The sequence below is a fragment of the Esox lucius genome, chromosome 12, assembly GCF_011004845.1.
Source record: "Esox lucius isolate fEsoLuc1 chromosome 12, fEsoLuc1.pri, whole genome shotgun sequence".
In the NCBI taxonomy this organism is placed as follows: Eukaryota; Metazoa; Chordata; class Actinopteri; order Esociformes; family Esocidae; genus Esox; species Esox lucius.
The window spans coordinates 9,692,384-9,705,516 of NC_047580.1; the positions used below are offsets into that span (position 1 = coordinate 9,692,384).

Sequence of the window (13,133 nt, forward strand, 5' to 3'; positions counted from 1 at the left end):
GGAAAATTACAAAAGACTTAACCATGTCTCCCGAGAATTTTGTTTAATGTGGATGAGATATATTATATATATTAATATAATATATGTATATATTTTTTTATAGAATTATATAGACGGTATGCATTGACATATTTGGTACCTAACTATCAAACCACCGTTTCGTACACCTACATTTATTTTTTATGATGTATTGTAAAATCCTACGATTTTTCCTAATCATGACATGTGAAACTAGAATAAAACCCAACACATTCAAATATAAACTATATTTTTTTCACAACCAGGTGTGCACTGACTACCTAGACTGTCACCAAAGCGTTGGTTGGGGAGATTGAGGCCAAACGCATTAATCAAGCTGGATTCCTCTACGTGTGTGGTGAATCAATGGTCTATCCATTCAGATGTTGCTAACGCTGGACAGACCTTACGATATTTTAAGTATCAGCCAACAACATTATAGCGGTCGATTACTCCATAACACAGTCGATGATGGAACTCACAACCATTGGCTGATATAGGTGAGCAAAGGAACCGGAACAAACGGAAACAGCGACAACTGCAAATTGACCACCACTGCTTAAAGATTGACTAGGGCTGAATTCCAATTGTCCGAGTGAACGCAGGAGTTAACCTAACTGTGGACATTCTGGGAATCCCCTAAAAGCCCGGATGAGGCAATTTACCCCATCAAGATTATTTACGTGAAGTTCGTGTTTCTATGCCCTCCACAGCCGCTTTTACTTCCTTGTAACGACTCGTCATGGCTGTATACCGCCGTACACTTGCCGATATTATATGAAAAATATAATCAAATAATAATAGCCTATATCGTCTTTGAGAATATAATTACTTTAATAAAACCCGGAGAATCAGGCTCCCGCTGATTTTAATCATGTTTTAATATAAGCATGTACAAATGGCATGGTGGAGGGCATGGTCTAAATACTGAAAAATAGCATTCCAGGAAATGTGCTTTAAATCAGCAATGTTCTTTCTGCTGTAAATATAAGGTTGTTAAATTGCATTTCCAGGGCATGGACATAATATACAGCCATACTAAAATCTAAATGATTTTTTGTTTTGAAGATTTTATTTATTGCTGATCCCAGGACCAACTGGGTTGAGAGTCCCACCTGGCTGACTACATTAAATTGTCAGATGGTTTCATTGGTGATGATTATGGTAGAATGCATTTTCTCCCAAATACGTTAAAGAACTTCACTGGTTTGTACAAGTTATACAGTAAAATCTGTTACAGAACCAAGCAATTATTGACACGAAACACGGGCCTGATCTGATCACCTATAGAAGAAATTAATGGTGAAGCAACTCCTTCTTAGGGAGTTTTTCCTAGCCACTGAAATTCAACACTACTGTTGTTTGCTCCTTGGGGTTTAAGGCCGGGTGTCTCTGTAAAGCACTTTGTGACAACTGCTGTTGTAAAAAGGGCTTTATAAATACATTTGATTGATTTGATTGATTTCCGGCAAGGTGTGATTGGGGATTATGACGTGTCAACTATGTCTTTCTATATGTGGAATTGACATTTTGTTTAGGGCATTGAGGAAAAGATGAAGCGAGGGGATTAATTCTCAGCATAATCCTTTCAGAATTAGCCCGATGTATTTCTGAGCTTAAGCAGGCCTAAACTTGTCACCTCTCGGACAGATGCCTACCATTTTTTGGGATTTTGACATTATATCCAAGAGTTTAGGGTTATACAAAAAAATTTGCTGAAGGCTGGTAGCCTGTTAATTTGTCTGCTATGGTAAGAAAAAGAGGTCTGTCAATTTAAAAGATGGGTTAATCAGCACATTTAGCAGGAACTACAGTTAAACTACTCAACTTGCAGTATTTTACAATTGAACACGTGAGTAATTCACACATGACACCGAAGTGGTTTTCACCACCATCAAAGTACCAAATCATGAAATTTCTAACAGAAAAATTGTGTAGCATTGGTTCAGTTCCAAACCCTCATAGAACATATAACATGATGCACTGAAACTTATGGTGGCCACAGGCCAGTCTCAGGGACACCAATTAACTGTAGTCCTGGACTTAAAAACAATTAAGCTCAATGGAGAAAACTGTCCCTAACACTATTATGCTTACTTGGTGTGTTACCTCTACGTGATAGTGTATTTTATTATATTGTGACAGTAGTTCTTACTTGGTTTGTGGTATGCGTTGGGTGTCCGATCTCCAGCTTCAAAATAACTTGGACAATAACAGTGGAGTGTATGGGTATTATAGAAGTGACGTGTAACATTCTTTACATTCCATGACTGAGGTTAGAAATTCAAAATATTTCAAACAAAGATTATAAAACATGAGACTTGAACAAACAGCTCTGTAAGCCTTTAAACTGCACAAGGTAGCACAGTTGGCAAAGCACGGCAACGCCAGGGCTGATGGTTTCATTTTTGATCTGTCTATGGTCTTTACACAAACAGCCCAATTATGATTTCAACCAATCCCAACCAGCTCTGAAAAATCAGATGAGACTAGTCAGAAGAATAATGAAAAAACATAATTCGGCCAGTAGAGGAAAAGCAAAAGAGCCTACTAGAGAAAACCAGGCACAGAAACATTGGAGAAAACAACCGCTTTAAGAGGAATATTTTGCAAGCAGGGTTGATACAGTGTGATAAGACATTTTCAATTAACGTCGAAAAAAGGTTCTGTTACTTTAGGTTTTACAGAAAGATGATAGTCAATCTTGCAAAATACATGGAACAACATTTAAGCACATACAATTTTCATTGTACTGAGTTCAAGCAGTGCTTGATCTTGAACAGTAAATTACACCACTAGGACAATAATCCACGCTTTGTTCAAAAAGAGTTCTGCCTTTCAGAAAGCCTAATACAATTCGGGTGGAATGTCTTATAATGGAAGAAATCTAACATGGCAAACTAATGGGTCCCTCAATCAAACCTTGAAATGGTGAAATTGTGATAATGATTATAGAGCGAAACGCCCAGATGCCAGTTTCACAACAAAGCCAGCCTCCGTTCTGTATGAGCCCACAGCAGAATCGCCTTGTTAAATACAGGATTGTACTGTGTCGGAATTTCAAAAGCAAGCAATAGTGGTGTGGGGAAGAAAATGCAACACTTAGCATCACAGTGTTTGGTGAAAATTAACTGCCAGTTTAATAACCATACGATAAAACCTGTAAATACCAAGACGAATCACACTAAAAAAAAGAAAAAAAATGACCGTAACAAAAAAAAATGCAAAACCAGCTAGGTGGGACAATGGAATTAAGGAAGGACGATTATAATATTTCCCCCCACCCCCTACACAACAGTGCAGTCACACACGCACACACACCCGCACACACACACACAAAACAACAGCAACATGGACTTGCTAATCAATATAACCACATGTTCACAAACAAAATGACTGAACCTGCTAACAACTGAACATTACCCTGTCACCTTACAGTCACCTATGAGGGTAAACTAGTTGGCCGGGAACAATTCAGGCTGCTTGTCATACAGAAGGGGGAGGGCTGATGGAGTGGGGGGGATGTTTATAAGCTGTTTGTGTTTAAGATAAGAGTGGAGGTGGATTAACAGTGCAATTCCATTAGTTTTCCCCTTCTCCGGTCTCTCCCTCGTCTCCTTGGTTTTCCGATGTCCACAGCTGCAAAAGAAAGTTATAAACCTTTTACATTATATTCCCAGAATGGCAAACAATACTAATTTAAAGAACATACGGAAGTAACTGGATGCATCAAAGGAACAACTATTAAATAAACTAATATGTAAGACGAATTGGTGTCGGGACCGTTTAATATTTACAACAAACTCACGGTCAGATTGTCCCTTAGTAGTTGCATGATCAAGGTGCTGTCTTTGTAGGAGTCCTCATTTAAGGTGTCAAGTTCAGCGATGGCTTCATCAAATGCCTGTAAAGATGAAATTACAGTGAAATAATGCAATACAGACACTGGCTTATTCCCTGTCTAAACATTTCTAAGTTATTGTCCTATCCACCGATTGTTTAAATGCGATACTAGTGGGAATTTACAGTAGTTGGGGCACAATGTAAAATCAAATGATATTTTTGGTTTACTGAGCCTAAGAGCCTTCCTACAAACACAGAAACTGGTATAGATAAGGAATGTCCCAATGGCTCTGTATTAAGCTCTGTGATACAGACTGTCTTGGGGGTGAAAGATGAGGAGGCATGACTTGGCATTTGAAAGTGCTCTCTCACTGTCTTGGCCAGGGTGCAGGCCTTCTCTGGGTTGTTAAGGATTTCGTAGTAGAACACAGAAAAGTTGAGGGCCAGGCCGAGCCGGATGGGGTGTGTTGGCTGCATCTCCTTCTTGCTGATGTCGAAGGCATCCTGGTACGCCTGCTGGGAGTTATCCACTGTGGCTTTAAAAGGGAACCAAAAAAAAAGAGAGGATGAATTTGAGCAATGCTAAGTGGATTCCAACAAACACTAAGGGCTTATTTACATTACGCCACATTTTCCAAGACCTATCAAAGAAGACTCAAGAGACGACATTATTTTGTTGTGTTAACTGGCAGTTATCAATAGCTCTAGACAGTAATTGTGCTGACTATTTTTAACGAATAGTTTAATGTTCTTAAATGCCCACATTTAATCAATAAGGAGTAGAGTCATCTTGACTTGTCACATTGCCCTAGTTCAAATAACGATTTACTGTTTACTTACTCTTTTTAGCATCACCAGCTGCTACTTCAGACAGGTATCTATAATAATCGCCTTTCATTTTCAGGTAAAACACCTTGCTCTCTGCAGCAGTTGCATTGGCAATGAGGTACTTGTCCAGAAGTCCCTGAAGCAGAACACCACAAAAATTTGAAACGCCCATATCAGCCTAGATAGACTTCATTAGTCAGACGGTTTGACCACAATAGTTCTCATTACCAGCACATCATTGCAGATGTCCTGCAGCTCGGTCTCGATCTTCTCCCGGTATTCCTTGGCCATGGCCTGCTTCTTCTCATTGCCCTCTGTCTTCTGCTCAATGCTGGAGATGACGCGCCAGGAGGAGCGGCGTGCCCCTACCACGTTCTTGTAGGCCACCGACAGCAGGTTGCGCTCCTCGTTGGACAGCTCCCCACCCTGCTCCGTCACAGACTTCATGGCCCCGGCCATGTCATCGTAGCGCTCAGCCTGCTCGGCCAGCTTAGCCTTTTGTACCAGGTCGTTCTTGTCCATTTTTCAGTCTGTGTTTGGTAGGAACAGGAAGCAAAATGTTAGGACCTTTGGAATAAAAATTCTAGCGGGTAGTCTGTTTTATATATGCGCAGATAAATATTTACTTATGGGGCTGCTTTTTAAACTGATCTATAACAGCATTTATTGAAACTTCAGTTGACAATATGCAAAAGGGCTGTAGGTTAATCTGACTGATTAACATAACATTTTAATTATTCAATAATAATTTAACATGCATTTCACTTAATCTATTAAGGCTTAAATGCATTGTTCAAAAGCACACTGACATATTTTTCCTTTTCACTTCAGTATTTTTGTTTACCATTAACCTTTAAACTACTGGCCAAACACTAACCACAAAGTTCTCTTCTGCCCCTCCATGTTACTTATGTTGAGCTCTAGCTAAATTAGATTAGGCCATCATATATTATAAACGGAGTGGTTCAAATTTAAAATATTGATAGACCATGGTATACGAGACCATAATACTACAGTTGACACAAATTAACTTTTTACTGTTCAAATTGCGTCAATCGGTGATTGCAGTAACAGGTTCATAATAGCAATATGCCACATGGGGTTTTGTAGGACCGTGGCTAAAGGCTGTATCCAGACTAGCCACAACACATTTCGTCTAAGAACAGCTCTTAGCCTTTATTTTGGCTACACCTTACCATTCGTTAACAACTTCTTGAATAAAGTTTAGGGGAGTGTAATGTTGCCATTTGTATACTACCAGAACTAGCTATGGCTTTTTGAAAGACCCAGAAAAAACGATTGGGACATTTCGCTGTTTTCTGGGAATTCTAATACGCACGCTGTTTAATGAACCGTAATATGTATACTAAAACAGAAAGTGAAGTATTACTATCATTTACATAAGCATGGCCACCGTTTTCCGAGTCCTATCTGCAGTATACAACTTTGTAATGGTTGTGTTCCTGGTGGTATTCTCGCGTGCACGCTAGTCTGGTAGTGGTAGCAATGCGTGGGGCCATCGGGCGGCGCCGCTCCCTACCCTAGCTAAGCTAAATAGGTAGCTACAACTGCATTAAATTGCTAACACGGAATGCATTTTAATGGAATGTTTTCAAAACAATTTAGCTAACTACATTTCGTTTAAACCTAGCTACTACAGTAAGTACAATACGACAGAGGATCATCGATGATGTTTTATAACGTATAACCCTGATGTCAATGACTGTCTGACTTCACCCGCCCCTAGCTTCAAATCAATACATATTAGCCTGTTTCACATTGAACACCCTACACAAAATGTATATGGTCGACCATATAGCTTAAGTCTTAGATAATAGCTAATGTAATAGTCAGCCATTTTAATACATTATTATAACAACTGGCCGCAAGAGGCTTGGTATAACTAGCAGCTACCGTTGATTGCTACATCGCAGGCTGAGCACAGGCCTTTGCGGCTAGCCTACAGTAGCTAACTGTAAATGTCACATCTGACCTGCAACCTAGATAGCCAGTGTTATTCTCAACTCAAACGTTCAACAAATAGAAAACCAATATTTTTTTGTCAACTAACCTAGTAAGTTACCATAAAATAATTTCGTTTGACAATGATGGTAACCAACATTACCGCTTGAAATAGAATAGCTAGCTCGCTAACGTTACCTAACCCGCTAATGTGTGTTGGTTAGTAGTGACTAGTGGGGATGTTAGTCGACATGTATTCTAACTGCAGCAAGCTAATCACACCAGAGACTGGATGATCTGTCAAATAACTGTTATTGAAACTGGAGAGTACTGGTTCCTAGATTACGTTAGTTAGCTAGGTAATGTAGCTATGAACTGTAATTAGTTATCTAAAAAATGCGATATTTGCTGATCATCGACTTTTCGTATGCCAATTTCAATAACGTACTAAGTGAATGGTTCTTTTATACGATGTAGGTACTGTGCAATAGACGTGGTATATCCACTTCTAGCTGATATCTTAACATCTTGTTAAATCGTTTTCATTCTCGTACATGGCCTATTGGTTAGCAAGCTTGTCAGGACAAAGTGGCATGAGCTTACTAGCCACATACAAGCTAGCAAGTCCTTGTTCAGCCCACTTCACCGAGGAGCGCTGTCTGATTTAGCGAGCTAGTTAGCATGATGACGGCTAACCAATAGAATGACAAGGAAACGGATCAACTCTGTAATACTGAACACAATATATAAACCAACTAAGACATAAATGCGCTTTTGTCTGGTTCACGATCATACAAACTCACAATATTTACTGCTCTAATTCCTGCTTTTTTTCTCTGGACGATGCAGCCTCCGTCCTCCGTCTTGCTCCTCGAATCGTTCAGGGCAGTACCACTTCCGCTACATTGACACTTCTGTTTCCTCTAGCTTGCTTGCTTGCTTGCTCGAGAGGTTAATGTCAGCCCAGTACTTCATTTTATATATCCATTAGCGTAAATGTTTATTCAGCTAGCAACCTAATGTTTCATTCTCAATGTACTAAATTAATGAGAGAAGAACACCTCTTTACGTTTTAAAATCACGATTTTACACTCAATGAATACTATACTTCTCAAGTATGTTTAAATGTATGTATGAACGTAAAGTAAAGTTCACATTCAGGACACTACAGGACTTAAAGCTAAATCCATATTACATGTTTCAGAATGTGGATGAGCAAAGTGGTTTGTAGTATCTTACAGTCACAGCGAAAATACAGTTGACTCACAGACAAAATAAACAAAACGCTTTCAAAGAGGGGCGTTGGCGTTGGACATCCACCTGCCTTCAGAACTGCATATGCGTTTTTCCATAGATTTATTTACTTATTTTTAAGTATTTGGAATAATAATTGGAGGAATGTAACCTCATTCTTCCAAGTCTTGTTAAGGGAAACAAGCTGTCAAAACCTCCTGCCAAATCTCCTGTATGTGTCCAGTTGGGTTGAGATCTGGTCACTGACAGCATGGCATGTAGCTAAACGTCAGCAAGTTTTGAACAGCTCGGGCCAAACGTGCCCTGACAATCACCACTCTTTGAAAGTCACTAGATCTTTCTAACCACGTTTGACAAAATAATGTGATAATGTGCAATCTGCGCTGTCTAGCATTTTTATTCATGAAAACGGATAATATGCTAATTCAACCCTTTTGGTAATTTCTTACAATATAAATGATTTTCTCGATTATTTTTTTATTAGGTCACATGTAGGAAAATTTAGCACTAGAAGGAACTTTCAATGTGGCAGAAGGAACGTCTAGCATGAACATCAAGGTATTTAAAACACTTAGTAATCAGAAACAACACATACACGACATATTGCTTAAAATATAATATACAGGATACTGCAGGTCACAAATATTTCTATACAGGTGTGATACTGTAGATATATATAGGTCGCGCTCCCACATTTACATTTAAAAGCTGTACTGAGGTTGGTACATGCCATTGATGACAATACTGTATATGGCTGGATACCAAATATACCAAAATTGTCCAAAAAGGGATTTCTTTACCTATATTACCTGTGCACTCTATGTTAATGTCTGAAGTTTTTTGCTCTTTTCCAACAGTCTTAGCAGTGACCTGCAAAAGCATTTTAATTTGCTTTGGTGAGAAATCAGGCAACTACATCTAGAGTTAAGAAAGACTCAATAAAGCCTATAAATGGTCTAAGTTCATGCAGGAAGTACAGTCTGGATTGACATATTGATAACACTTTACCACTGTAGGCACTAAAGTTCAGCTTATTATCAACTATTGTGCAAAGTACTTACAGTGGCTCTCAAAATTCCAGGGTGTTCTCCTTTCACCAGAGGTCAAACCTTTCCTCTGTACACTGCATTAGTTCATGAGAAATTGTGTGTCAAGAAAAACTGTAATGTGTCAAGAATAATGGTTTCAACTTGGTGTTTTATGTATGTGATTTTAGGGTAGTTTCTCCTACATATGCATTTCAATTCATTATGGTTGTCTTAAAGGGGTAATATGTAAGATTTTTACTGCACTAATAGCAGAAATACAAGCAGAAATAGTAGTTTCTTGTCTAACACAGGTGACTGAATCCAACATGACCTTCCGTTGATTCACTGCATTCATGATACATATTTTAATGTCCCGTTACACTATGATGTTGTTTGAGTTTCACTCAAACGTTTAAAATGTAAACACAAGAATGTCCACCATCCTGGCTGTCTTGGCAAGAGATGCCGTTTATGTAAACTTGGTGACATTGTGGTGCATTATATAGTAATGATGCCACAAGATATTATGACAAGCTCACAAAGCAGGTGCTATCCAGATAAAAAAAAGAAAAAAACATCACTATGTTAATGCCACCCTAAATATACCAAAACTGTCCTTGATTGGCTCACTTCAGCATCAGTAACCAAACTGTGACGGATAAAAAAAGAGACATGGAACTAGTGTGCCTCATGCCAAAAGGCATTCAGCAGAAGAAATGCCATATGGAAAAGCCTGGCATGCATTGACCTTATTTTTACTAATGTTGGCTCCTACACATGGTGAGGCCAAACTGGACTGGATGTAAAAATGGTCTCCCAAGTTTAGTCTGCCTCTGTTCAAATCTAAAAGTCAGGTGAAAACTGAGTAGAACAAGCAATGAGATGTCTGATCAAACAAGCTAACTTCCAATCTGATATATGAAGTGCAGGATATGATGTCATACATCTCTGCTTTCACAGAGGTGACAGAATGATGGACAGCAAGAGCTCCTGTGCCACCACAAAAGAATGCTTGGATACAGTGTTGATAAGAGTCAGGAGGGATTACTTTCCCACACTACAATAGTGGTCTTTGTGCACCATGCTTGATCAGTTCTACCACTAATGCCATCTCTTTTCTCAAAGCCCAGGGATCATCTGCAACACTTCATAGTTATCTATGACCTACTCTCCATGTGACCCCTATGTAACCTGAGTTTACTTGTCTCTGTCCACATCTTCTGGGCCTGCCTCAGACAAACGTCACAGCCAACTTCCCTGTCCAAAGGGATATGTTAGAAATCAGCTGCAGGACAGTTTGCCACATAAAATTTAACCCTGACTAACTAAAGGTAATTTAAATGTTTGAAAGATCTACCGGTATGTCTGGTTTTAACATTCCTTTTGCAGGTTGTCCTTGACAACCAGACAACCACTCTCTGCACCACTGGAGTATGCTCATCATCATTCAATCTGAGATAACATTCCAGTCAGTCAATGAGTCCTTAAGCTGCATTTGTGGAGTGCCTGTGTCCAACTGTTGTAAAGTCACTACACAGCCTGGTTTGCCTTTAATCCTGTCCTTTGAGTGGCTGAAGAGGGATGAGCCAATTAATTATGTATGTATAAGAAAAAATATTATTTAACATGGGTGTATATACAATGTCACATGATTTAATTAAAACCTTGAATTGGTCTAAGTTGGTGTTTCTTGTTTGCTAAGAGTGGTCAAAGGACGGCCACTTTGAAGAATCTACAATATGAATGTTTTTTTGATCTGTTTAACAATTCGTTGGTTGCTACATGACTCCATATGTGTTATTTCATAGTTTTGATGTTTTCGTTATTATTGTACAATGTGTAAAATAGTAAAACTAAAGAAATACCCTTGAATATGTAGGTGTATCCAAACTTTTGTCTGGTCCTGTACATATTGTAATGGGGAGAGACACAGGGAACAGACACTGGACCAGTGTTTAGTGCATTTGTGGGTAGTTTGTTAAAGAAATCAGATGTGAGGTGGTGAGGGAGTAATCAAACTTGAAAGACCAACTGCTGTGACATGGTGGCGGTGTCATCTCTGGGGCGGCCTCCAGGTGGCAATTTGGGAGGAATTTGGAGGGAATTAGCTCAGGTAGTTGTTGTTTCGGCAGCCTCTTCATCCTGCTCTTCTCCTCCCCTAGCTGTCTTGCCTCTCCAGTGGCTCCCATGTCACTGAGGATCAGCAATGACAACAACAGTGCTTGGTGTTTCCCTGCCTTCTGGAGCCACCTCTTTGTTAGTGAGCCTACTGTTCCTTCTCTCCAGCTCCTTTATCTTCTCCCTGCTTTCTTCTCTGTTCCAGCTTCTGATTTCTTCCAGTTTCTCCCCCAGCCTGCTCTTTTGGAAACTCTTTACACCTTCCCAGACAAGGTCTTGATGGGAGGCAGGAGTACAGGGGCGGGGCTGGCCCTGCAGGGTTTCCCTTTAAGATTCTGGAACCTGACAACTTTCTTGATATTTTTGTGTGGGACTAGGGTTAATTTTAGAAACTAATTTTAAAAATGTACTTTTTTTTCCAATCCATCTGAAAGTCAAAAGTGCCAGTGTTCTATGGACTAATCAAATTATTTGTTGCAATTAGTATAGAGTTAAAATGTTCATGGGATTCAGTATTTTGTTGCGAATTGACATGCATTTGTTGCTGCTTATGTATTTTATTTTGCTAGATTTATGTTATTCTTCTTACTGTCACCATATTCCACACTGCAATTAAGGTTCCTGGAAGATATATTTTAGGGACTCTTCTTTAAACAGTTCCTCAAATAACCTTATTTTTACGTGGGTAAGTTCTTCAAATGGTTCTTTAAAATTGAATTAATAGTAGTTATGGTTAAGACAGAAGCTTTACCTTTTAGAGTGTAAAGAAAACAGTTATTTCACTTGGTTCGAACTTGTCTACTTGTTGAACGTTGCCTTGTATCCATCTGTTATCTCAATAATCAGGGTAGGCTCCGGTTTAGCCTGCTTAATGATTGACGACTATTCAAACACTGACTCATTTATGATACCAGCTACTTTTATTAGCTTAACTGTAAAATTCTTGAATGTTTTTCTCCCCCCTTGTGGTGAAACTCTAGGTCTGTGCCTGGTGTTGACCATGCTGGAACAGAAGCTCTAGTGTTCCATCTCTATGTGACAGTATTATTGGATTCAGTAGCTTTTGGCCCCTCCATTAGTAGTGGTGACATGGAGTGAACATCTCCTATAGCCACTAATCAGTCTGACATCTTTTTGAGGGATTTTTGCCCACTAGACCTCAAAGAATTCATCCAGTTGAGTGAGGTGTCTGGTATATACTTTAGGTCCTGCCACAGCAACTTGTTTGCAGTGAGCCATTCCTTAATAGATTTGATTACACACATTGGGTGGTTGTCTTGTTGGAATAACAATTTTAGGCCCGTCTTTAGGTCCTTGACTTATGGCCATCCTGTTCAAGAGTCTTCAGAACAGCCATGCATACTTCAGAATTCATGGTTCCCTTTATGATGTGCCGGCGACCATGTCCAGCGGAAGAAAAGCGGATCCAGATTTGGACATTGTTACCACCATGCATTACTGTTGGAATAAGGATTCTTTTGTTTTAGGCAGTATTGGGTTTTTGCCAAATATAGTGGCTCTGATTGTGACCAACAGGTACATTTTAGACTCATCTGTGTAGCAAGGGTGGTCTGCAAATCTCTAGAGGTTATGTTTGGTATGGCATTTACCTGATATATAATTATTCTCGTGGCTCTTGGGTATATTTTGAAAGGGCACCCACTTCTAGGCTGAGTTGCTATCATGTTAAATGCTCTTCAAGGTTGTGTAGGCTTCCTTAGAACGATGTGCTCTCACTACCTTTTTCCTGATGTCCTCTGCCCTCTCCTTTACTCTAGGCATGGTGTTTTGCATCTGTATAGATAACACCTAACTGACCATGCTTCTTGTCTCTATTTTTAGAGTCCTGCCCTGCTCTTCCCTAAAGATTCTTTCTTAAATTGTTTAATTTAGTACCCACCATATTCAACTTACCTAAAGAATGCAGCTTCGGGTTAACTTATTTTTGTGCCTGTACTATTTCCTTTTTATCAATTTTTTCTACTACACACAATTTCCTCTTAAGAAACAAATGGAAGTGGTAACTATGAATCTGTCATAATATAGAAAAGACTGGTTCTGATTAAATAAATATTTAATTGT

General features: G+C 39.2%; 1 protein-coding gene across 1 annotated transcript; it reads right to left on the bottom strand.

Moving 5' to 3' along the window:
• Nucleotides 1–2,593: 2,593 nt before the first annotated feature.
• LOC105008384 (14-3-3 protein beta/alpha-2) lies at nt 2,594–7,587 on the bottom strand. Its single transcript, XM_010867674.4, has 6 exons — nt 7,455–7,587; nt 4,918–5,219; nt 4,702–4,825; nt 4,234–4,397; nt 3,827–3,922; nt 2,594–3,657 (listed from the first exon to the last, which is right to left on the bottom strand). The coding sequence occupies exons 2-6, from the start codon at nt 5,209–5,211 to the stop codon at nt 3,601–3,603; spliced, it is 735 nt and encodes a 244-aa protein (XP_010865976.1). The 5' UTR covers nt 5,212–5,219; nt 7,455–7,587; the 3' UTR covers nt 2,594–3,600.
• Nucleotides 7,588–13,133: the final 5,546 nt, after the last annotated feature.